Raw genomic sequence first — 22656 nt, forward strand, 5'->3', positions numbered from 1 at the left:
TTGCCCCACGCATGCCTGCCTGGCCTGTGTCATCACCAGGATCTTGCCAGTTTCCCAGCTTTCAGCCATTTCTCCTGTTGCCTGTGGATGGAGGCTTTGGAAGAAGCTGACTCTGTCTGCAAGGGATGACTTTGTTTCCCCAAGTCGTGGCCTTCAAAGCCTCGCCTGATATTCTCCACTTCGTATTCTGCTCCCTCTTAATCTCAGATGGTTCTGTCGTTCCTCGCCGTCCGGCGCGGAGCAGGTTACAGATTTTGTCAGTGATCGCAGAGAGAGAACGTACCTTCAGCACCACCATCATCAGTTAAGCGTATCACACGCCCCCCGTATTCTCCAGGGGAAGCTGAATCTGCTGCCGATGTTTCCATTGTTGCCAAGGTAGTAATTGAACACACTTCTGCCTTTTGTTGTCACCTATAGCTCCCTGTAACCCACTGAGCCAGGAGATGTTTATCACTGTGTGACATTCCTTATCTGCACTAAGTGACACTCACCAAAGCTCACTGCAAGCCCTGCCCGCCCCCTCTTTGGTGGCCTTGTGGGCGTCCTCGAGCCGCTGCGTACGCAGGTGTGTGTAACACTCTCATTCGGGTCATGTCAGAAAGAACAAGACAACCTTAACAATACGTCGTGACGATTCTAGTACAAAATGGCTGCTGTGAGTCAACTCAGCGTGTTCTGTATGGTAATAGTAAGGCCATAGTGTAGTCATGAGGTGGGCATCTAATCCAGTGAGTGGCTGATTGATTACTTTGATTATCGTCCCTATGTGGTCTTCCTGTCAAGATAACGTACGTTAAATGAAAAAAAATGTGAGTTGGCCAACATCTGTGAATCCAACATATATTTTTTATTGTATATGAAGTAGTAAATTGGGAAATTGCTTCTCTTGCACCGCATTCCTCAGATTGACTTTTACTGTTACGTTTGTTATGCATTCATTATAAAAGTCGTATTTCCTGTGTTTTGGTCTTTCACTGTTCATGTGTTGTTATTATAATTTTTATGTTTCCATATCATTTGGAGAGAGTCAGCAACTTTGTTCTTGAAAAATATGAGCTGGCCCACCCCATGATTACGGCCGCCTGTATAATAAACATGATTGCTATATATTTATGATTTATTACAGTATGTTATATGAACATGCTAATTTAGATTATAGACTTATATTTACGTAACATACAAACCACACGTCCACTGTACTGCTCATTTACACTGTATCCAACCTGAAACGGGTTAGTAAACCAATTTGTCTGAAGTCCTGTCGAAGTGGCTATTTGGACTATAGTTGCCTGGTGTACAGTCCAGTGTCCGACCAAGCACAAAGTAGGAAAACTCCCCAGAATCAATTGGTTGCTATTTCATGGGGTTAAAGGGGTCAAATGGGAAGAATGGTTTTCGGTTTTCACTGCCTATTCATGCGTAGGATCATTGACTAAAGTCTTAATGTGAAGCTGGTCCTGTTCAACAGCGCTGCTGTCTGATTTTATGTAATGAGAGATGTTCCCATGGTGCTTTCCAGCAGGGTGTTAATGAGCTCAGTTCTAATCATACAGCACAGATATCACCTTCACTGTAATCTCAATAGAACAGAAATGTAACTGCCAAGGACTCCTGGGCACTCAAATTGTTCAGCCCTACAGATTTAATTGAAGCATAGTACCAGAGCTTTTTATGCATTTTTATTTACTTACTGTTCATGAATATACTTGTATTTGAGCACTTTATGGGAGAAATTTGGGTTAGGTAGTAAAGGATATGGTAGTCAGTCCCATTAGGCAACTTAAACTGGCAGCTATGTCCTTCATTATCTTACTCTTGCATTCCCTCCAGCACACCCAGTGAGAATGTTCTGGAAAAATCAACATATCTACAGGTATAACAGTTAAGAACCCTAATTGTCAAGTAATAGTTGTAAATCCAGGTGCAAAAAGGTTTGCATTTATTGTTACAAAATAACTGAGTTGTTCAGTTTGTGTTTATGATGCTTGTTTTTGTTCTTCTAATTCCTAAGGAATGCTGTGCAGGTATGCGTATTATCACTTTCTATTTGACCTAATAAAAAAACAGCAGAAATGAAAGGACAGACGTGCAGGTTTTCCGCCGGCATGGGCTTGGAACAGCCCTGATCCAAGCAGCTTCATTTTGTGCGTATCTGCGCTATATGCAGGGCACAGCCAGCGGGAGCAAAGAGCTGAATCGATAGCAATAAACCTGCTGTCCGGCCCACTGCCAGATGTATAAAAAGAAGCATGTAATTAATGTTGAAGGGGGGAGAGGGGGGTAAAACAGGAAAGGATCAGGACCCCAATTCCGTGCAGATGGAGATGGTTCAGCTGCAAGATGATAATCAGTGATGATGTAAGAGAGGCGTTTAAAAGGCAGACCCACCCCTGCGTTTGTTTACAGCGTAACGTTAACGCCCATGTGTCTTTTCCAACTTTCTCCTTAAACACTGTGAACTCCTGTTCGGAATAGCGGCCGCATGACGCACTACAAAGCGAGACCCGTTTCTCTGGCTTTGTAAACTGTTTTTCGTGTGGATTTGAGTGTCTTCAAACAGCATCTCTTCTCTGACGGACGAGCATCTTCTAATGAGCATCGACATGTTCCGCTTGAGGTCCGTTTGGCACTCCTAGCTGCCCCTGCATGTCCAAACAAACGGTGTGCAGAAGCGGTACGACGCTGCATGATGGGAAATTTGTTGGCCCAGCATGGTCAGATATCGTCAATGAGGCACCAGACAGTGGAATCATCCACCTGTAGGGGGCGACCAAACAGTAAATCCCTCATATTTGCTGTCAAGTCCATGTATTTTGCTTAATTTTAGGGGTCTGTTATTGGATTTACCACATGAACAGAACTTCAGATTTCCATTTTACCTAATGATTACCTTCCTTTGTCACAACGGCATTGCGTGTTTGAAATCGATGTGGGAAAATTAGTGTTTGTCAAAATGTGAAGTCCAGATTATAATTTAAAGATTCTTTTATTATTTTTTTTAATGATGACATGACTGTCAGCCAGCCACTAGTATGTTTGACAACCCGAGGGTGTGTTGTCTCTATCTTTTATTTTCCTGTGAATTAGAATGATGAAAAATGTCTTTGTCCTCCAGCAATCAATTAGAATCACCGCTGGCAACCACAAGCTAACAGGATGACAGCTCTTTATTATGTCGTGCTCTCATAACAGATTTGCTCATTGTTCAACAACATATAGCAGTCATTTAGGCATGTACTGTGGAATTTCCAAAGGTAAGTCATTGCTGATAGAGCACTAGACTCAATACATTGAGTTAATTTAGTAAATTTGTGTATACCTCTTTGCCAGATGCATGAAAGCTGTCATTCAAACTACTAGCCCTCCCTGAACGGAATGAACCGCACATCCTTGATGTTGGTGAATGCGAGAAAAAGATGGATCTGGCTCCAAGGGACGAGATATTAAGAATTTCAGCAGGGCAGTGGTTACCTACGCTCCCCAGTACGGGGTGCTGGTCACCTACGCTCCCCAGTACGGGGCGCTGGTCTCCTACGCTCCCCAGTACGGGACGCTGGTCACCTACGCTCCCCAGTACGGGACGCTGGTCACCTACGCTCCCCAGTACGGGGCGCTGGTCTCCTACGCTCCCCAGTACGGGGCGCTGGTCACGGACGCTCCCCAGTACGGGGCGCTGGTCTCCTACGCTCCCCAGTATGGGACGCTGGTCACCTACGCTCCCCAGTACGGGGCGCTGGTTACCTATACTCCCCAGTACGGCTTGGCCGTCATCCCTCTGATGGTATATTACCTTCCTCACACTTAATACATAAGACATGTGACACACAAATGGGAGGACAAACATCAATAACGAAGCACATGTGAGAAGATGGCCGTCACTTCACTTACCCCCGTCAGCCTCGCAGTTGTTACTCACTGATTTTTATTTTCTCTTCATATATTTAAATAATATTCAGAAAAAAAACTTGGTCCTGTTTTTTTCTCATAATCAGCAAGCAGAAATAGGTATTATCTGGCCAGTTTGACCTCACTTTAGATTGTCATGCTGGGGGGGGGGGCTGTTTATCCTCTTTTTGTTTTGTAAAATGATCAATACCAGCTTTATTGTGGTTGAAAGGTGTCAGATTGCTTTTGCTATTGATCACTGTCTGGCTGCATTCAGTTTGCGAATTAATTCATCTGCCAGGAAATGGGGCATTTATTTACATCCACCCCTCTTCCCAGCCACTTCTCCTGTTCATGGCTGCATCATTGGCACACTCAGGGTCATTTAAAACCCCACCTAACAGCATGAATGAAACAGGAGCCAGGAACAGAACTCATACTGCCAACCCTGGAGGCGTGAGCCCTGCCTGGGTGCATTTGCCTTGAAAATACACAATAGGGAAGCTACGCAATGTGGGTTTAAGTAGAACTTCAGGGAGTATTTGTGAATGATTAAATGGTATTTATATATTCAGTCTCTTTTGATGCAATTCAAGTTTGAAGTTTGTAATTTTTATATTTCAGTAAAAAATAATAAAGTGCATCCCCCCACATAAAACTAAATGTCCCTGTTACAGTTACAGTAAATGCAGTGTTAATATTTTCCTGTTACTTTATAGAATTGTTTTTCAGAATAATTATTTTTCATCCCAGACACTGCAAGTCATTCATCAACTTTTGTCCCCTTTAACAGTAATGATATGTTTAAACAATCTTGTTTAAACACAACTACTGAAAACTAACGCATTTCTAGTCTGGAACTAATATGCAGCAGTGGAGCATTTAACCCACAATAAAAGTCTGGGCTTGTGTGTAGCAGCGTCACTGATGGCTGACATCATCAGGGCGTCTGTCTGCAGTGTAATCTTAATATCAAGCATAACACATGAACTGATGCATCGTTCACAGTGAGCCAAGCTTCCAAAGTATTAAAGCTTTATGCTTTAATTATTTATTTAATGCAATTATATTTGGTTGTATAAAAGCTCTTTCCAGATTATTAGAACTGATTATAAATTTCTTACAACTTACCAATAATTTTCCCATAAATTCACACGACAACTCAAAAATAGTTCACACTCATTTAATTATGATAGCAGCAAAACATCAACCATAAAACAAAATGCCTTAAGGTATCTCAGAAATATATCATGAATGGGCTAAAATTCCATGACTGAGTAGTTATACCAACTACTTTATTTTCATGTCAGTGTAAACAGAACATCAGTGAAGTTAATAATGGAAATTTGCTTCATATTTTCTCTATATTATTTCGACCATAAAATGAAGGCAAGAAAATCCAGTGACCTTCTACATAAACAACACAAGAAAAGGTACTGACTGAAACACTGGCAAATACAGAAAACGTTCCTTTCAAAAAATATGATTCCTGTTTACCACAGTGAGATAGCATAGCACATTTGGAATATATTTTATATGTTTTACATATTTTAAAGAAAAGTGTATCTATTCCAAAGCACTTTCTTTATGGCACAACACAAGAAAATGAATTTGCAAAGATAACAATGTCGAAATATTTTCCTGTATTTTGTATATTCGCAGCTATTTCAGAAAGAACATTTATTTCACTTTCCTATATTATCACTTCATTACAGAACACTTTTACAGACTCTGTGAACATAAGCGAAGATTTGCTAAGTATTTGACAGTGACTGGTCCTAGCCCTCAGATACCAGTAGGATTTACATCATTTATATCCATCCATCCATTCATCCATCCATCCCAACTGTTTTCTATGTACAGGGTTGTGATAATCTTTAAGATTATCCCATAATTTATTCTTTATCATGGCCTAACAGAAGTACATAGCTAGGCCACGTGCAAATTCTACTGACAATGCGTCCCCAATCTTTTGTTTTCTGGAAATAAATTCATTGACCTTGGTTCTGGAGGATGAAATAACACTTGTAAAGCATTTTACTTGAGTAATGAATAAAGAATTACATTCTGAACATGACATCACTTTCTAGTAACAATATCCAAATGACTACATTGTTGCAATGAGAAATCTACAGTGTAAATTAGAGTAATAAGTGGATTTTTGAGTATTTCCTTCTCTACAAGGCATCGCCATGGACACCAGTACAGTACTTCACAGGGATGTAAGGTTTGTTGCTGTTCAGTTCCCTTTACTCCCAGGTCCCTGATTTCCTTCTCTTGCTCTGGGACCTGTATTATCCATCTGGCTTACTTGCATGTAGAAGCCGTATCAGCCAAGGTGGAATTGAGGCAGAAGAAGCCATTTGGTAAGACGACGAGTCAGACTGCACAGCGCAAGTTAACCCGGCACTACAGGTGCCATTGATTTCTCATCAGGGATCCAGTAAGCCACCTCCTGGGCGCGATGGGGTCAACCATGCAAGGGCGACACTGTGAATTTTCCAGCTCACTGGAGGATTCAGACTTGCTGGAACGGCATCTGGTCCTGAAACTTCCCATTTGATGTCCTTTGCCACAGTCTGAGGGTGTCGCCCAGCCCTCTCCATCAACCCTGTTTCAGACCTGTAGACAAGTCTGTCCAAGTATAAGTGGCATCCCTATTGTGCCATTCTGATCTGTGTAAACTTCACTTCACAATCTGTGCCCTGAGAACTGAATCCCAGCCACTCACACTGAGGACTACGGTACCAGTCCCACGTGCAGGCAGAATATGTTTTACTCCACAAACAACATAAAAAATAAGGAAAATCAATGAAGGAATATGGTCTCCACACCCTGAGTCCTTCTAACCACTTTCACTGCTTTCAAACAGAAACATGTGCTTTAAATACGAAATGTCATGAGAGTTATATTCCTCAGTGAACCTGTTAAAATGTAGTTAAAATGCTTTTAAAGTTACTGAGTTGGGAAGGTAGCTATGAAATATTGTGCAGATAAATTCCAGAGATATTACTTCATTTGTTTATGGCTACATCTTATATCCATACTTGTTATACATCCTATTTCCATCACACATTGTTGCTTAACTAGCAAGCTATTGGGTTTTGACAACTATTCAATTATCCAAGCCACCCCTATACTTGCTTGCTCTGAATTTTAGGAGAATGTCCACTAAAATGGGAAAATGTACTGCTTCACAAAAATGGTGTTAATTTTCATGAAAAAAAAGTCACCCTGTGATAGTCAAAAAAAATATTCTCAAGTCCTATTCCAAATGTTAATGGCAAAACCAACTGCACGTATTAATTTACTGGCGTTTTACTTTTAAAATAATAATTAAAAAAAACACTCCTATACTATGATTCACAATTTGGTCTCACTGCCCATTTCATCTTTATATTACCATAAATTTTGCAGTTAGGAAAATGAAATGAATAATGAAGATCATGACAATAAAGCTGGCAGGATGTCATATGAATGGACAGTTATCCAAAAGCCAGAAGAAGATAGATCACACACATTTTGTCTGGATTCCTTTTGAAGAGAAAATAAACCTCCAACAAAGATATTCATTTTTGGTGGGTGAAATTACCTTTTATCAGGCTACTGGGAGAGTTGCCAGTGAACGTATTACCTAATGTAGCCCTAACCTATAATTATGCTCTTTTTTTCCTTTAGCATTTATTTACTATTAATGTTGCTGTTGTTATTATTTATTATTTACTGCTGTTGTTTATGTTTTGTTGTCTATGGCTGTCAGCTACTCTAATATAATTTCCACGTGGTAGTATTATGACATTAAAAGTTTTCAGCCATCTTCAGAGAAACAGGTCATCAGTATTCAATGCCCCACTGCCGGGGTCCCCGGTGAGACTAGGGCTCGCTGAAGGAGACCTTGGCCGGGAGGCGCGTGCCGGCGAGTTGCAGGGCGTCGCCGTGCCGCAGGAGCTCCTCAGCGGCGGCCAGCTCGTCCAGCTCCGTGGCAAAGTGCTCGGGGCTCTCTCCGTTGGACGTGTCGCGAATGGCGCTGTAAGTGAGCGCCACGCTGCAGGCGGCCGGCTTCTCGTGTCTGGACTGGCAGCCGCACAGCTTCCGGAAGGCGGCACGGAACTTCTGCGACATGGCGTTGTAGATGACCGGGTTGATGGCGCTGTTCAGGTAGATGCAGCAGCGGCAGAACAGCAGGAACCAGGCGTCCAGGTAGGCCTGCTCCAGCAGCGAGTTCACCACCACCAGCGTGCGGTAGGGCATCCAGAGCAGTGCGAACAGGATCACCACAACTGCGAGCATCTTGGTCACCTTGAACCAAAGAATACAACCGTCTTATAACATCAGGTGTATATTGCAACAGATAACTCAGATACACAAAGCATTTGCATCTATTAAAGTGCAAATGAGCAACCACCAGTGGAGTATCGAGAAATTCCGGGGGCCCTGACAAAATCTTACCTTGGACCCCCTGCTTAATTTTATGCAGAATTTGACATATTCAAGAGCCCCTGACAAGTGTTGGGTCCCCTGAATCCGCCAAGGTATCCATGCCCATCTAACATCCCTGGCAGACTCCATCAAAACATTTGCAAAATGACGACAGTATGTTTAAGAGATACTTGTGAGTGTTTAGTATATAATTTCTCTAACGCCCACAAATCCCTGCGTATTTTAGGACTTTTTTGGTTTAATTATTGCATATTCACTCATAATTGTTCATCTCTTCTCAGCATTACATTAAGAGCATTTCATCTTAGTTGCTTCCATTTAACAGCCACACAATGTATTACAGGTTCTATTCGCAGGATGACGCTTTCTTCTAAAGAAATTGGTTTACCGAGAGGCTCGAGCCGCAGGACATCGCAGATCCGGATATCAGCATTCCCCGAGTTTCCTCTACACGCGTGTGTCGGTTATCAAACACACCAATAATAATAATAATAATAATAATAATAATTACAAAAATAATAATTTAAAAAATCCCCTTCAGCTATTACACTTAATGTAACAGCGGGAAATGCTTGCGATATGCTAAAACTCATACAGAGAGGAAAATGTATAAGCAATCTTAAATTAAATTTGATTGCTTGATCTCACAGTAAGAGTAACGTTATTTCCGATTTAACTGGATTTCAGCGCAGTCTTGTTTTTATATGGGAAGAGAAACTAGGTATAAATTCTGATTAGTGCGCTTGTGTAACCGTGTAAGAAACAATTGTTTAACACCTAGCCTACTGTAAATCCGTACAAAGGTCATAAATATTGTGGGTCCCTTCCCGCCATGGACTAAAGTACTCGCTTCCGAAACTAAATACCAACATTGAATTACAAACGTATACAACGCGAAAATCGTGTTATACATCAAAGTTAAATGTAATTAAATGCAACATATGTCTATTACGACGCGAAAAAAATCGCAGAAAGGCACTATATATTAAGGTGTAAGGATAAAGGGGGGGTGTCCCTCCTTAGCGCATGCGCGGTCTCACCTGCCTCCTGGACGTCGCCGTGGTGCTGGAGGAGCGGCTGCAGTTCCTGTAACTTTGCATCTTCTTCATCTGCGGAGTGGCTGCTTTTTTCTTTTTGCTATTTTCCTTTGGGTCCGAGGGCAAAGGGTTCAGGAAGAGAATCCTAGCGATGAGGCCATAGAGAACTGTGGCAAGCATCAAGGGCACAACGAAAAAGATCCCAAAATCCAAAAAGTAGATTGGCAGGTAAAGGTTTCTGGATATTTTGTAAGCGCACACCACTATAGTAACATCCTTGTAAACAATCTGAGCAGTGTCTGACAGGTAGAACCACATGACACAGTAGAGGGAGGTGAACAGCCACACTGCCAGTATGATTTTTTTCGCCCTGGAAAGCGTACATAGAAACTGGGCTTTGATGGGGTGGCAGATTGCTATGTACCTTTCAATGGTGAAGGCAGTGATGGAACACGATGAGGCGTTAATGCCCAGATACTGGAAATAAGTGATGCACAGACATCCAGCATAGCCATACACCCAGGATCCATACAAACTCTCCGTGATGTTGGGCAAGCCGGCTGCAGTAAGCACCATCAGGTCGGCGGCCGCCAAGCTCACCAGGTAACAGTTAGTCGGTGTCCGCATGTGTTTAGTAGTGAGCACTACCAGGATCACCATCACGTTTCCAACGATGCCCACGCCGCAGATCACCGCCACTAACAGCGTGCTTACCACTTTGTACTCAAGGCTGTGATCAGTCCAGCTACCCAGAGTCTGGTTATCCTGGGAATAAGTGGCGTTTTCCATGGTAATCTTTCACCTTTCCTTTACAGAATTGCTGAACTCCAAGCGAAAAAACAAATAATGATTCAGTATTTACAAGTCAATGAGTCAATGTTTATTAACACCACATAGCCTACGTCTACATATACGCGGGTAAAATGACTTATATTAGCCTAATTACATAGCATACACCTAATCAATAAAAACCGACGCTTATTTATATAGGCTAGCCTAATGGGTCGCCTCAAAGATCTTTACTTGGAAAAGTAAAATATTTATTTTTACTTACTTTGTCGTCATGCAATAGGCACAATATCCACAGGAATACTTCCATTCAAAAACGTATCTTCCATTAAAACTCCTGCAAAGTATAATCCATTGAATATGTCCTGGTTCCCCTACGCAAATTTATGGATTATGCTCCGTCTTTAAACCTCGGGAAAAAATCCACTCAAAGATGTTCTACCCTTTTTTTTTGGCTGACAATTTAGTTAAAGTTGGCGGTGGCGGATCGCCGCTGTTTTGCCACGTAACTGTACGTGGTCGTTTCCTCCCCCACGAAGCGTGCGGGGCTCAGTGAGCCGCGTCCAGGAGCCGCCCGCGGTAATGATTCTGAATGCCGCCCTCCGCCCCGAGGCGTACTCAACGCAGAGATCACGGGGACACAAAATATATATAACCAAGTTTATGGAAAACGTCAACAACAACAGTGCCCCAATTACCTCCACCGAGAGGGATTAAAACATATATACAGTATAACGCAGAAGCATTCACTGTGACACAATCATCAGTGCCAAATTCTATACTAATTAAAGCAGTTGCCATCTTATATTTGTCAAACGTATTTATCTTTACACGTTTGGGTATTCTTTTGAAACAAAAAAGTTGGTAAAAATGAACAAATTTGTTAGCTGTATCACGCAAACATATTTACGGGTGGTATATGGCATGTTCATTAATTAATGTTGAAACGGGGGTCTTATGAAAATGTAAAATTCACTTGCTTGAATAACGTTAATAGTCAATGTCTGGGGAGCTTTCCATAGACTTGACACGGGTGAAAGAGGAAAGTAACAGGTGGTTGATATAATATTTGCATTTAGGGGGTGTGGATTATGGGGGGGCACTGCACGGTGATCAGCTATGAAGGAAGCGCTGCACGTACCTGTATCTCTGTACAACGGGATACGTCAAAGTCCATGTCAGACCGCTGCTCAAGGGGCGTAGGAGAGAGTTTGATACTGGGGGGGCACGGGGGCACAATATAGTTTAAAAGTAAATGTCTGTTTATTCGGGGGAACGAATGAAGACAAATTAAATTGCTTCCAAGTAATTCATGAATGAAAACTGTTTGAAAACGTATGTCTTGTTAAATAATGCAAATCCTGTAGTCAGCACACGTTGATACAATTTCCTCCATAAATGTAAGCTTATTTTTAAGACACCTGTTTTTACATAAACATAATACGTTTTGATTTTTTGCCGTGAATAGTCTACACTTCACACTACTCGAAAAACCTTTTTCTGAGAATTTATTTTTCTTCTTATTTTTTTTATTTGCTCGTCTTTTCCTGATAGCTATTATTATCTACGTTGGTGTGTCTGTTTCGGATTCGCTAAAACTGTACAAGTGTATTAAGTGTCATTTTGAGAAGCACTTGATGTGTAGAGCATCCCCATGTGGGTAGCCGCTTCTATGAGCTTTTATCAACTTGGTAATCAACTATTTAATTGTGCACAAATAAAGCAGTTTGTATCTATAAACCTGCGACGGACTGACATACCCTGCAGAATATTCCCTGCCCAACCCCCGTTAACCGCAATAACCTTCAGGCTCGCTGCGAGACTGTACTGAACAAGTCGTCACGGAAGATGGATGGATGGATAGATTAGTTTATTACTTCACGGTTGGGTCCAAGGAAGCAGTGAGTACGTCGTATAATGAACGACAAAACTGACCTACGCTTGAAATCTTAATGGCACTTGTTGTAGACATCAACAGCTAAACCAAAAACCAGACAGAAATCAAAAAGAGGTATGTGAATCTATTAATGTTAATTTAACTCTTTCGATTTCATGTATTGATTTCAGTGAGCTAGTGCTATTATCTAGATTAACAAAAGGTATCAGATAATATTGTTCATGATTGAGCTTCCTCTCAGCAGACCAAGGGCACCTATGTGTGTTTGTTATATATATATATATATATATATATATATATATATATATATATATATATGACTGGCGATTATGCATAACGTACTACGGAAAAAAGACATTAAGACATTAAAACTCTCACAAGTAGAAAATGAGCTGCATATTTTGGCCAAGAACAGCTAAATTCAGGTACAATATTGTCTGCACGAATGCTCAAAAAACATACTCCTTAGACAATTTCACACTCTACACAAGATATGACATACGTGTAACAGGCGGCTCGGGTGACTGCCTTTTCAGTACGCGGCTCACTTTTTGCTTGTGCCTGAAATAGCCAGGATGCACGTGGTGCAGTTTGTTTTTGCCGTCGCCAAATGCTGTTGGCTCATAAACGGCAAAGCCATCAGCATAACCATTCGTACGTTTGCATTGAATCGATCACAGATGTTGCAAGAGCTGCATAATTGCGCCCTGTTCAGATCAACCAGTTATAAAGAAAAGGACCACAACCCTTTTAGAGAGATTGAGTGGGCACTGCTAATGCAGGACCTGTTTGAAGACGTAAGGAGGGAGGAAGTTAAAATTGATTGAACTGCATCTCCCTCAAGCATAAATGACAGATGATATTCCAGTAAACCTCCATGTCACCGATACTAAAAAAGCTTGAATTTTCTCTTCTGTAACATAGAAGCTATTTTCAATCTGACTGATGTGATAGATTGCTCTACTAAATGCCTCTCTCAGTTCTTCCATTTGAACAGGCTGCCATTTTCTGCCTGGATTTTGCATGCATTTCTGAAGCATAAGGTGCTTCCAGCCTCCCATAACATTATCTGTGAGAGCTGAAAGTGGGGAAGAGAAGTAGGATGAAATGACAGAGTTTTCTGTGCCCAATCATCCTGCAGTGAAATGAGACAACAGCAATCACGGTTGACTGGCATGTGACTGTGGATGTGTTTTCCTTGCCCTGTTCATGTACAGTATACTGCACCCTTTAACATACAATTCTTAATATTTTATGCCCCCCCCCCCTCAAAGCTATTTCTGATCAAGTATCAGGCCTGAAATTGTTCATTTCCTTACATCCATTGTAAAGTGTTTTATTCACTTTGGATCCTCTCCACACCAGTTTTGACCTGAGTGGAACATCTCATATCGAGTTTCATTGCAGACTTCCAGGAGGCTAAACACATTTCCAAGCCACTTGACTTAAGCCGGTGATCCTGGCATCTTTGTGCATACGGGTGGTCTGTGCTGTTACCGCATCCGCTCAGTGCGTTGGCCGTGAGACGCGGCCCACCTCCTCAACACCTGTGAAGATGGCAGCCACCACTGAGCAGACGCTGCGAGGGGTGTCCACCGGGATCTCTGCAGTCTTTATTTATGTCTTTTTCCCTCATTTAAATTGCCTGAGGAGAGCAGAAGGTGGTGAATTACAGTATCTTTCCTGTTGTTCCTTCATGGTTGATTCCTCATAAATCATGTAGCAATCAATTGGCAGGCTGGGTGTCACTAGAAAAACGACACAGGGGGGTGGGCAGCTAGAAGCATGGATACAAAACTGTCAACAAGAGGTGATAGGGTCAAGTCCTGGGGTAACTCTGCCTCATGTTCATTAACAATTGCTAAAAAAGTACAATCGTCATAGGTTAAAACATAATAAATTGTAAATTATGTAGGAGGCTTTGAAGAAGAGAGCTCGCTAGGAAAACTAAATGCTCATCATCATTATCATTAAACTGTCATGATAATCATAACAATCAGCATAATTATCATGGTCGAAAATCATTGTAATAATGATAACAAAATAAAACCATGTGTGTAAAAGATATTTAAACAGAAGGATTTTGGTGTCCATCCAGTACAGGATGCTACTTGAAGCTAGGCCAGTGTTTGTGTGTGAGATTAAAGCCTTTATACAGTCTTTGTTGGTTTATAGCAAGGTAGGCTGAAGAACTGTACAGCAAGCCCTTCCTGCCAATACATCTCCAATACATCTCCCCTGCACCATGCACTACACCCCAGTCCTGTAATACATCGGGTTTTGTAGTGTGTGCAGACTTTATTCAAGAAAACTCCATGATTACTTAAGGTTGACCAGGTTGTGACAACATTACTATCAAAATCTATTAACAGTGGTTAGAGGTGTCAATTTATACAACTGAGATATTCAGTTTCATTAAGACAAAAGATGAATTCTCTGAACTTGGACTTATTTTCTGTTCTGTTTTGATCCAAAAATAAATGTTTCTTTTCATCAGTTTCATGGAAAGCAATTTAATGGTTCATTCTTTAATTAATACATACATGAATTAATGAACGGTAGGAGGAGAAAAACCAAGGCACCTCATCTTTATGATACACACATGCTACCAAAGAATTCATTAATACCAGGCAGTTTATAGGAATATTTAATAAAGAGCGCAATGAAATCTCATTAACTAAGAGGTCTGCTGGAACAAAATGGTATCTACAAGGATCCCAACGGGCCAAGATAGGGATAATCTGTTTAAACACATAAAACATAATGGAGTTGGATTTCTTTTTTGCTTGGTTAATGCAAATCTATAATGTCTCAAGCCAAAAAATATTGTCAAGGAAATGTTCATAAAGCTAAATAGTTGCTGAAGTTATTGATGTTTAGGGCCTGGTGTCATGACCAAACTCAAGAAATTTGTTTTTTGCTCCAAAATCTCACAAGACGCAGACACAAAATGACTAGACCATCCCACCTACACTGCTGGACTTTCTGCCAGATGTTTTCCGAGTCCTGGGGGCAAAACACCTCAAGAAACAGGTAACCACTGGGCTGTAAAGTGGACTTGGATGCGGATGACTGGAGACTAGGCAAAAAAACGGGAACGAGGAGAACTGTGCTAGAAGACAAAATGAAACAAAAGGATTACGAGATCAACAACAAACAAAACAAGATGCCCACAGACGAAAATGTGACACAAGTGGAGGAACAAAAGTGACTCTCGAGCAAAGCTCTCAGCCTGGCACTTCCAGTCTTAATTAAGGAAGTACAGAGCATGCCCATCATCCGTAGATGACGGGGATATAACATACTGTGTACAGTTTACAAGACTAATTCCTCTAGGACAGTGTTTCCTAACGTGGTCCTCAGGTGGGAGCAAAAATGTGTAATGTCTGAGCTGGGAGGGAGTAAAACATGGTGCAGTTGGTGTTCCCTGAGGACCGGGTTGGGAAACATTGCTCTAGGGTGACCAGATTTACCATCTCAAGGAGGACACTTTGCACTACTTTAGGTCTTACAAAACTAACTTTTAAACTGAAAGGCTTCTGTGCTTGGCTAAATAGTTCACAGCATGGACGTTGTTAGGTTCGATCACTCCCAAGTATTTTAAGGCCAGCTCTGAGTATTTTACCCCTGATGCCAATCTTCCTTCAAAAAAAAAAAAAAAAAAAGTCAAGCGCCAGGTAAACTTGACTCCCCTAATCTTTCCAATAGCTAGCAACTCTCCCAGTTCAGAATTCTTCTTGTGCTTTGACTGGTTTGTTTCCTTGACTGAAAGACTCATGAACTGCTTCACATTAACATTAGTGACACATGTATGATTGTAGGAGACTGACCAATCAGCACACAGCAAGAACTCAGCTGCTTTTATTTGAAACGATAATTTAGAAATCCTGTCCTAGCTCAAAGTGTCCTCCCATGGATTATCTGGTTATTGTTAAAATGTTTTCTGCTAAGTAAACTACTGTATGAAGACATTGTTTTTACAGACTAAGCTTGATCCTCCCAGAAAACAATCACACAATCTGCCCTTCCCCGTCTGTCCTTTACAGACAATGACACTCCCACCACCCTGAGTTTACGCTCCAGATGAACTCGTTCGAGCTATACTTGTGTCCTCCCAGCGGTAATGAATAAATGTACCAGGTCAATGACGCACCAGTAACAAGAAGACAGAATCATCACCACTTAACCATCCATTTACTCGTTCATAGCCATATAATATAGGGTCACGGTGAGCCTGGAGCTTTTTCCAACTAAATAAATAAAGATTAAAAATAAGCAAAATCAAAACAAAAACACATCCATGTTCATGATGATGGTAAAAACCTGTAACATGTGATGCCGCTACAGCCTTCATACTTAAAACTTACGAAATATTCACACAAAATGTATACTTAATCAAAGTATAATAACACATAATAAAAATAATAATGAATGTAGTTTTAGTTTCACTTGAAACATTGAGTTGAGAATCTTTGAAATACGTACTTCCCGTAAACGCAATTCGCAATGTCTCACGCAGTATTTCTTCGCCACCTAGTGGAAGCCTATGAAACGGCTCCCGCATCATATTTAATTTCACTTGGCAGGAGCCTCAGGAATTTCTTGCTGCTGGGAGTGCACTTCGCTGGAAGATGTCCTACTCATATACCATGTTTAAATGAACAGGGCCTATCCCTCAAATTTGAATCTGCATCATCACATCCCATATTTGGACAAAGATATACAATAGAAGTATAGTTGCGTATATGACTGGCATCTTGTCCAGGGTTTCCACTGATACATGGTCTGGGTTCCTAGGCTCACTGTGACTCTACTGCACAATCAATAGTAGGATGGATATAGTTAAGAGAGTTCTTAAGACAAATGAGAGCAGAAAATGGAGACGCCCACTGTGTGAGGGATGACAGAGTGCTGCCAATTATTGGTTTATCCCACTTCCCATTGGTTACATTCTTTTCCCCCATTGGTTAAACCTGGCATCACATGAAAATACCACCCACTGTGAATTTCATGGTCTCATTTCTGCAGTTAATACTATCCCAAGATATTCACTTCATGAAAAAATAATGTAGCATATTTAATTACACCACCTCAAGCCTGTGAATATTAATGTACAGCCATCCGGTTCTTAAGTTTTTCAAATTCACCATAAAATTTATTTTATTCATGTGCTGTAGGGTATCAAGCCGGCAGGCAAGTTAAGCACTTAAATCTATTATCACAGAAGAAAGGAAAGGCATTTCTGGCCTGAGGTCAAGACTTTTAAATTTTCCTAATGAAAACGACCCATTACTTTTATACAGCATTTATTTAACTCATAGTCATGATGTTTGTCTTATGCCAAAGAGCAAACTGACACGCTATAATGAAATATGGTTCCTTACCATTGGAATGTGTCCCCATATAGTGTTAAATTTTGTCTTCATTTGAATTAATGCTTAGGCAGTGTGTTTCAGACAAAGCTGCTGTCTCTACTTTTTCACAATGATACTGGTTTAAGTTTCCGTTTTTTACGTTTCATTAGTAAGACAAATGATGTCATTATAGTAACAGAGTAGCATCATCTTGTATTGCTGTTTGTCATCACATAAAATGCCAATGCATTTGACAAGAGCAATACATAACTTGGAGATACAAATCTATGGAGTAGGAACTACAAAACTTGAATATACCAAATAAGCAATGAATCTGGCAGTTACATGTCATTATGCCTCTTGTTTTTAAATGTCAGGATTTTGCATTACAGTGTTGCTGCCAGTGTATGGTTAACGTAATTGGGCCAAAACTAACACAGGTAGAGAAGAATTTTCTATAATCACAAAATTAACACCTGAAATTTCTGTGAAACATAAAACTGTTTCAAGTACCAAAATGAATGAGTTAACAACATAACATTAAAAATAACTTCAAAAGATTCTACTCAATAATACCTCTCTTCAAATAAAAACGTGTTTTAATTTTAATGTCTAGGAGTTCTTAAAATGATCTCATATTTGTTCAATACATGAGCATTTTATATAAAATGATGACTGATGTGGAGGGATTCCAGTCTATCACAGGACACACGGTTCGGCGCAATCTAGAAACATGGAGCCGCTGAGAACATATTCCTGCTGTCCAAACCGCGGAGGGGACCTGAGTGCTCAGAGCGTTAGGCCGCTATGCCTGCGATGAAAAGGCCGCTGGTTCGAAGCCTGTTGCTGGCAGAGGGATTTCAGCTTTGGGCCTTTGACCAAAGCCCTTAACCCCAGTTGCTCCAGCGACCGACTGACCCTGATTTCTCAATCATACTGTACCTTGTTTTGTATAAGAGCGTCTGCTAAGTGAATAAATGCAACACACTGGAGCTGCGAGTGGGAATCAAACGCCCAAGACTGGGATGCCCCAGACCTACCTCTCCTGGCTGCCCATTGAGCTGCTAACAACAGTCACTTAATGATTTATGGCTGTGGCCACTGTTCTGTGCATTATCAATACTAATCTGGTGAAGTACCGGGGTCATACATGGGGTAAATCCCAAGATGCAAAGGACAGGAAGCTGGACATCAGCCCATTGCAAGGCACTCACACACAGACAGGAACCCAGTCAGGCAGAGCTGCCTGCCAACCTTTAGCGTTTGGATATCTACCTTAGTGCTATTTTTACACAGTCCATCATACCGCTGTTTTTCATTTGCTGCTAGTCTGGCTGTGATATTGATTACTTTCTGTACTTAAGATCCTGCTCTTTATTCCAGGCTTCCGAGACCAATAACGCACAGCTATCCAACACCCCCCATGGATAGTCATACCACACACTTCCCTCAGTAATAAAACATCAGTTTATGAAAGTTGCCAAAGCAGAGCAACTCCAAAAGTACTGCGATTTTAGGCTGCGAGACGCCCTTTCTGACATCCTTCCCATGACAGCTTTGTGAGTCTCACCCAGTCAACAGTTGCTACTTTTGACTGTAGAAAAGACGGCAGTGTGAGTGTGAGAGGAGCTACGCAGCCGGAATAACAAAACAGTAACGTCACTAAAGCGCTTACATAACAGCTGGGCTGCGGCTGCACAGGAATCACTGCAATCGTTTCAGCCGAATTCCACCCGTCTTCCAAAAGCTTATCCTGAGCAGGGTCACACGGGACCTGGAGCCTATCCCAGACAGCACAGGTATACCCTGGACGGGATGCCAGTACATCGCATGGCACACTATGGGCGATTCAGGCAGTGCCAGTTGGCCTGCGATAGGAAACTGGGATATCCGGAGGAAACCTGTTCAAGACAGGGGGAATATGCACACGCACACACATATCTATATCTATAATTAGATATCTACTACATATCTCTGTGGGGACCGTCCATTCATTTCTACAGCCATAACCCTAATCCCAACAATGACAATCTTAACCCCTATCCAGCCCTAAAATTAACCATAAATAACCAAACAAATACAAGACTTATAGTTTTTTGATTGCATTCACAGACTGAATTTTCCCTTGTGGGGACAAAACCAGGTTTTTTTGTCACACAGTGGGGACATTTGGTCCCCACAATGTTGTAAGTATGCCCCCCCCCCCCCCTCCGCCACACACACACACAGACACATAATCCTAGAGGTCTGAGGCAACAGCACCACTGAAAAAGCCACCATACCACCCAAATTGGGACACTTCGTCCTGGAAATTCAGTAAGATAAGACAGGATAATAATCTTTATTGCCACTGCACAGATAATAACAACTTACAGTAGAAGCAACAACAACAACAACAACAACAACAACAACAACAATAATAATAATAATAATAATAATAATAATAATAATAATAATAATAATAATAATAATAATAATAATAATAATAATAATAATAATAATAATAATGCACCTGCCCTGCGTAATCAAAGATCATCACTGCAGGGCCTTTATCAACACTGGCTCCACCATCTTCCTTGTCCAGCCGGGGTTGCTGCCAGGGACTGACCAGGGCTTCTAAGCCAGCGGATGTCTACTACAGCCTGCCTCAGTTTGGTGATGGGGGAATAGCTCCAGGTGCTGGGTACACGTGAGGCACACCCTGATTTGTCACGAGTTCTGACTCGCCACCATTCAGGACCCGTGATTCATTGGGATAGACCTTCTCACTGCCCATGAAGTTATCCTGGATCTGAGCCAGGGACAACTGCAAATGAAAAACATTACATTACCACTTACCAACACTGGAAAACCTGAAAAGGAGGTTTGCTAAGTTACAGCTTTGCTGCCAGCCCGGTCTCCCCAGAGCTGGTATCACCTGCTAAGTGGCCAAAGCAACATCAGAGAAAACAGCAAGCAGTAAGAGATGCCCAGGACCAGCCAGCAGGGGCAGAGGATGCTGCAAGCACCACCAGCCAAGCTAGAGCTGGGGACCAGGGGAACAGGCTACACAAGTAGTAATTGAGTCCCTCTGGGAGAGGAGCTGCAAGGGGCTAGAGCATGGAGAGACAAATTGGCTGTGGGACTTACTCCAAGGCCACATGAAAATCTTTGCTACCATGGATAAGGACTGCACACCGATCGACCTCATCCAACACCAGAGAGATATCAGTGAGGCTGCCCCCATCCAGCTGTGCCCCCTTCACCTGCCACTGGTAAAGAGGCAGGCAGCTGAGGAGAAGGTCCATCAGATGGCAGCAGCAGGGATCATAGGGTCATCTGCAAGTCCATGGGCTGCCTCTGCTGTCCTGGTCCAGAAGAAGGATGGTAGCTGGTGGTTCTGCATGTGCTATCACCGACTGAATGTCATCACTGGGACTGACACATACCCATTGCCTTGAATCAATGATGCCCTCGATACACTGACACACTTCAGCTGGTTTAGCTTGTTGGACCTCTGCAGCAAGTGCTACCAGGTAGCCCTGGCAGCCATTGTAAAAAAAGAGAAGACTGCGTTCACCCTGGGCCAGGGGCTGTGGCACTTCACTCTGATGCCTTTCGGGCTACACAACGCTCCAGCCACCTTTGAGCATCACATGGAACAAGTGCTGGTAGGAATCCCCCAGAGTCGGGTTCAGGGTTCATGTCAACCATGCTCCTGCTAGGATGGGGATTGAGGACGCCCGTGGAGTTGGCTTTTGGCAGCACCTCAGATCAAGACCCGGCAGGGCAGACGGCACCGTTGTATGTTCTGGAGCTCTGACAGCACACGGAAACAGTAACCAGCTCACCAGAAACCACCAGGAGCAGGCTAGGGGCCACCAGAAGAGGGCATACGATGGCCACAGCTGCAATGAACCACTGCTGCCAGGGCTGCACAATTGCACTAAATTCCACCGTAATCCTTCCGCCACATTTAGCGGTGCGTCGAGTGTGGAGGTGTTCAGCTGACGGCGGGAAAGAGACATCAGTCTCTGCATGTAAAGAAAAACCAATTAATCAATAAATAACTAAACATGTTTATTGACTGGCACAAATTAAGACTTAAATGAGATTCCTTAGTGAGCTTAGAAAATAAACTGGTTACTCAGAAGAATTTATCTGATGTAATGTTAGCAAATAAAACGTTTAAATTGGATGTTATAAATTCTCTCTCTCTCATACGCATATGTGGGTGCATGTTTCGGTTCACCAAAATGATGAGGTAATGGGGAAAACAGGGAGGATACACAAACACCGCAGTCCAATAAAGAAAATTGTACTGTTTTAACAATGACATACCTGCAGGTGGCGCTACTGCAATTAACAATCTGACAATCAGTTGCCACATGGTACTAATTATTTTTTGTATGGATGATTATTGATTCTTTGAGTCCCGAAGGTCTCCTGCATAAAATGCCTCACAGGAGGGAGGTTTCAGTACTCATGCACCATGTAGATATCTTAAAAGATACAGCGACTTGGCAGATGGTACTGTGGGTGTGTGCATGGGCAGAGCACCTGTGGATGTGCTTTGCTTCTGTAGGCCATTCTGTGAAATATGGAGACAGCAAGTGCTTCTGGATTGCCCTTGAAGTCACCCATCCTCAATATCACAACCCCAGCTTTTTACAAGTGAGAACACATCATGAAATATTGGTATTACCCATAAGGCTTAGTTTTCACCGTGGTTTTTTTCCCCTGTTTTATGTTTGTATTGTGTATAATAAATTCAGAAATGCACTAGATGTCAGTAGACAATGTTTATGTTCAAATGATATAACTATTTTTGTCTGGCATCCACAGGGCGTCCTCTGCTTTATGCCTCGTGTTTCTTGGGATAGCTGTAGGCTGACTGCTTCCTCGTACCTGAGGGATGCAGGTGTAAAAATCGCTGATAGAGATAAAACAACAAAATGTACAGTATGCTGCCTAAGCAGAGGAATAAATTATTTTCCAGGCTGAGCTATAGCAAGTCCCACTGATCATATGGATGTTCTGAGGCCATTTGTCATACTCAGTTAAAATATGCATGAGTGTGGGAAAAAACTGCTTAGGCCAATTCTCCTCATGTGAATAAGCAAATGGTATTCTGAGCAGACATGTGAATGTGCTTCCCTGTAATGGTCTCAAGGCAATGCATCTCTGAATTTAAGAATGTGTATTCTACATGCATTTTTCTGCATACAGTGCGCGTCTGTGTGCGGTTCTGGATTGTGTATCTGCCTTTTGT

At 41.9% G+C, this 22656-nt stretch overlaps 1 protein-coding gene across 2 annotated transcripts; it reads right to left on the reverse strand.

Moving 5' to 3' along the window:
• Nucleotides 1–5057: 5057 nt before the first annotated feature.
• Nucleotides 5058–10712, reverse strand: trhrb (thyrotropin-releasing hormone receptor b). 2 transcript variants are annotated; one of them, XM_023803788.2, is made up of 3 exons: nt 10420–10712; nt 9369–10185; nt 5058–8187 (listed from the first exon to the last, which is right to left on the reverse strand). In XM_023803788.2, exons 2-3 carry the CDS (start codon nt 10152–10154, stop codon nt 7762–7764), a joined length of 1212 nt encoding a protein of 403 aa, XP_023659556.1. In that variant the 5' UTR covers nt 10155–10185; nt 10420–10712; the 3' UTR covers nt 5058–7761. The 2 variants fall into 2 exon arrangements, with proteins under 2 accessions (XP_023659556.1, XP_023659555.1); XM_023803787.2 differs by having other exon boundaries at nt 9369–10190.
• Between the last annotated feature and the right edge of the window lie 11944 nt (nt 10713–22656).

The sequence above is a fragment of the Paramormyrops kingsleyae genome, chromosome 23, assembly GCF_048594095.1.
Source record: "Paramormyrops kingsleyae isolate MSU_618 chromosome 23, PKINGS_0.4, whole genome shotgun sequence".
Taxonomy (NCBI): Eukaryota; Metazoa; Chordata; class Actinopteri; order Osteoglossiformes; family Mormyridae; genus Paramormyrops; species Paramormyrops kingsleyae.

What these genes read in the sequence shown, in the direction of transcription:
- trhrb (XM_023803788.2), bottom strand. Translation starts at nt 10,154, where the DNA reads ATGGAAAACGCCACTTATTCCCAGGATAACCAGACTCTGGGTAGCTGG. An exon ending in CGGCGACGTCCAGGAGGCAG is followed by an intron (nt 8,188 to 9,368) that starts GTGAGACCGCGC and finishes CTTTGGTTCAAG; the next exon opens with GTGACCAAGATGCTCGCAGT.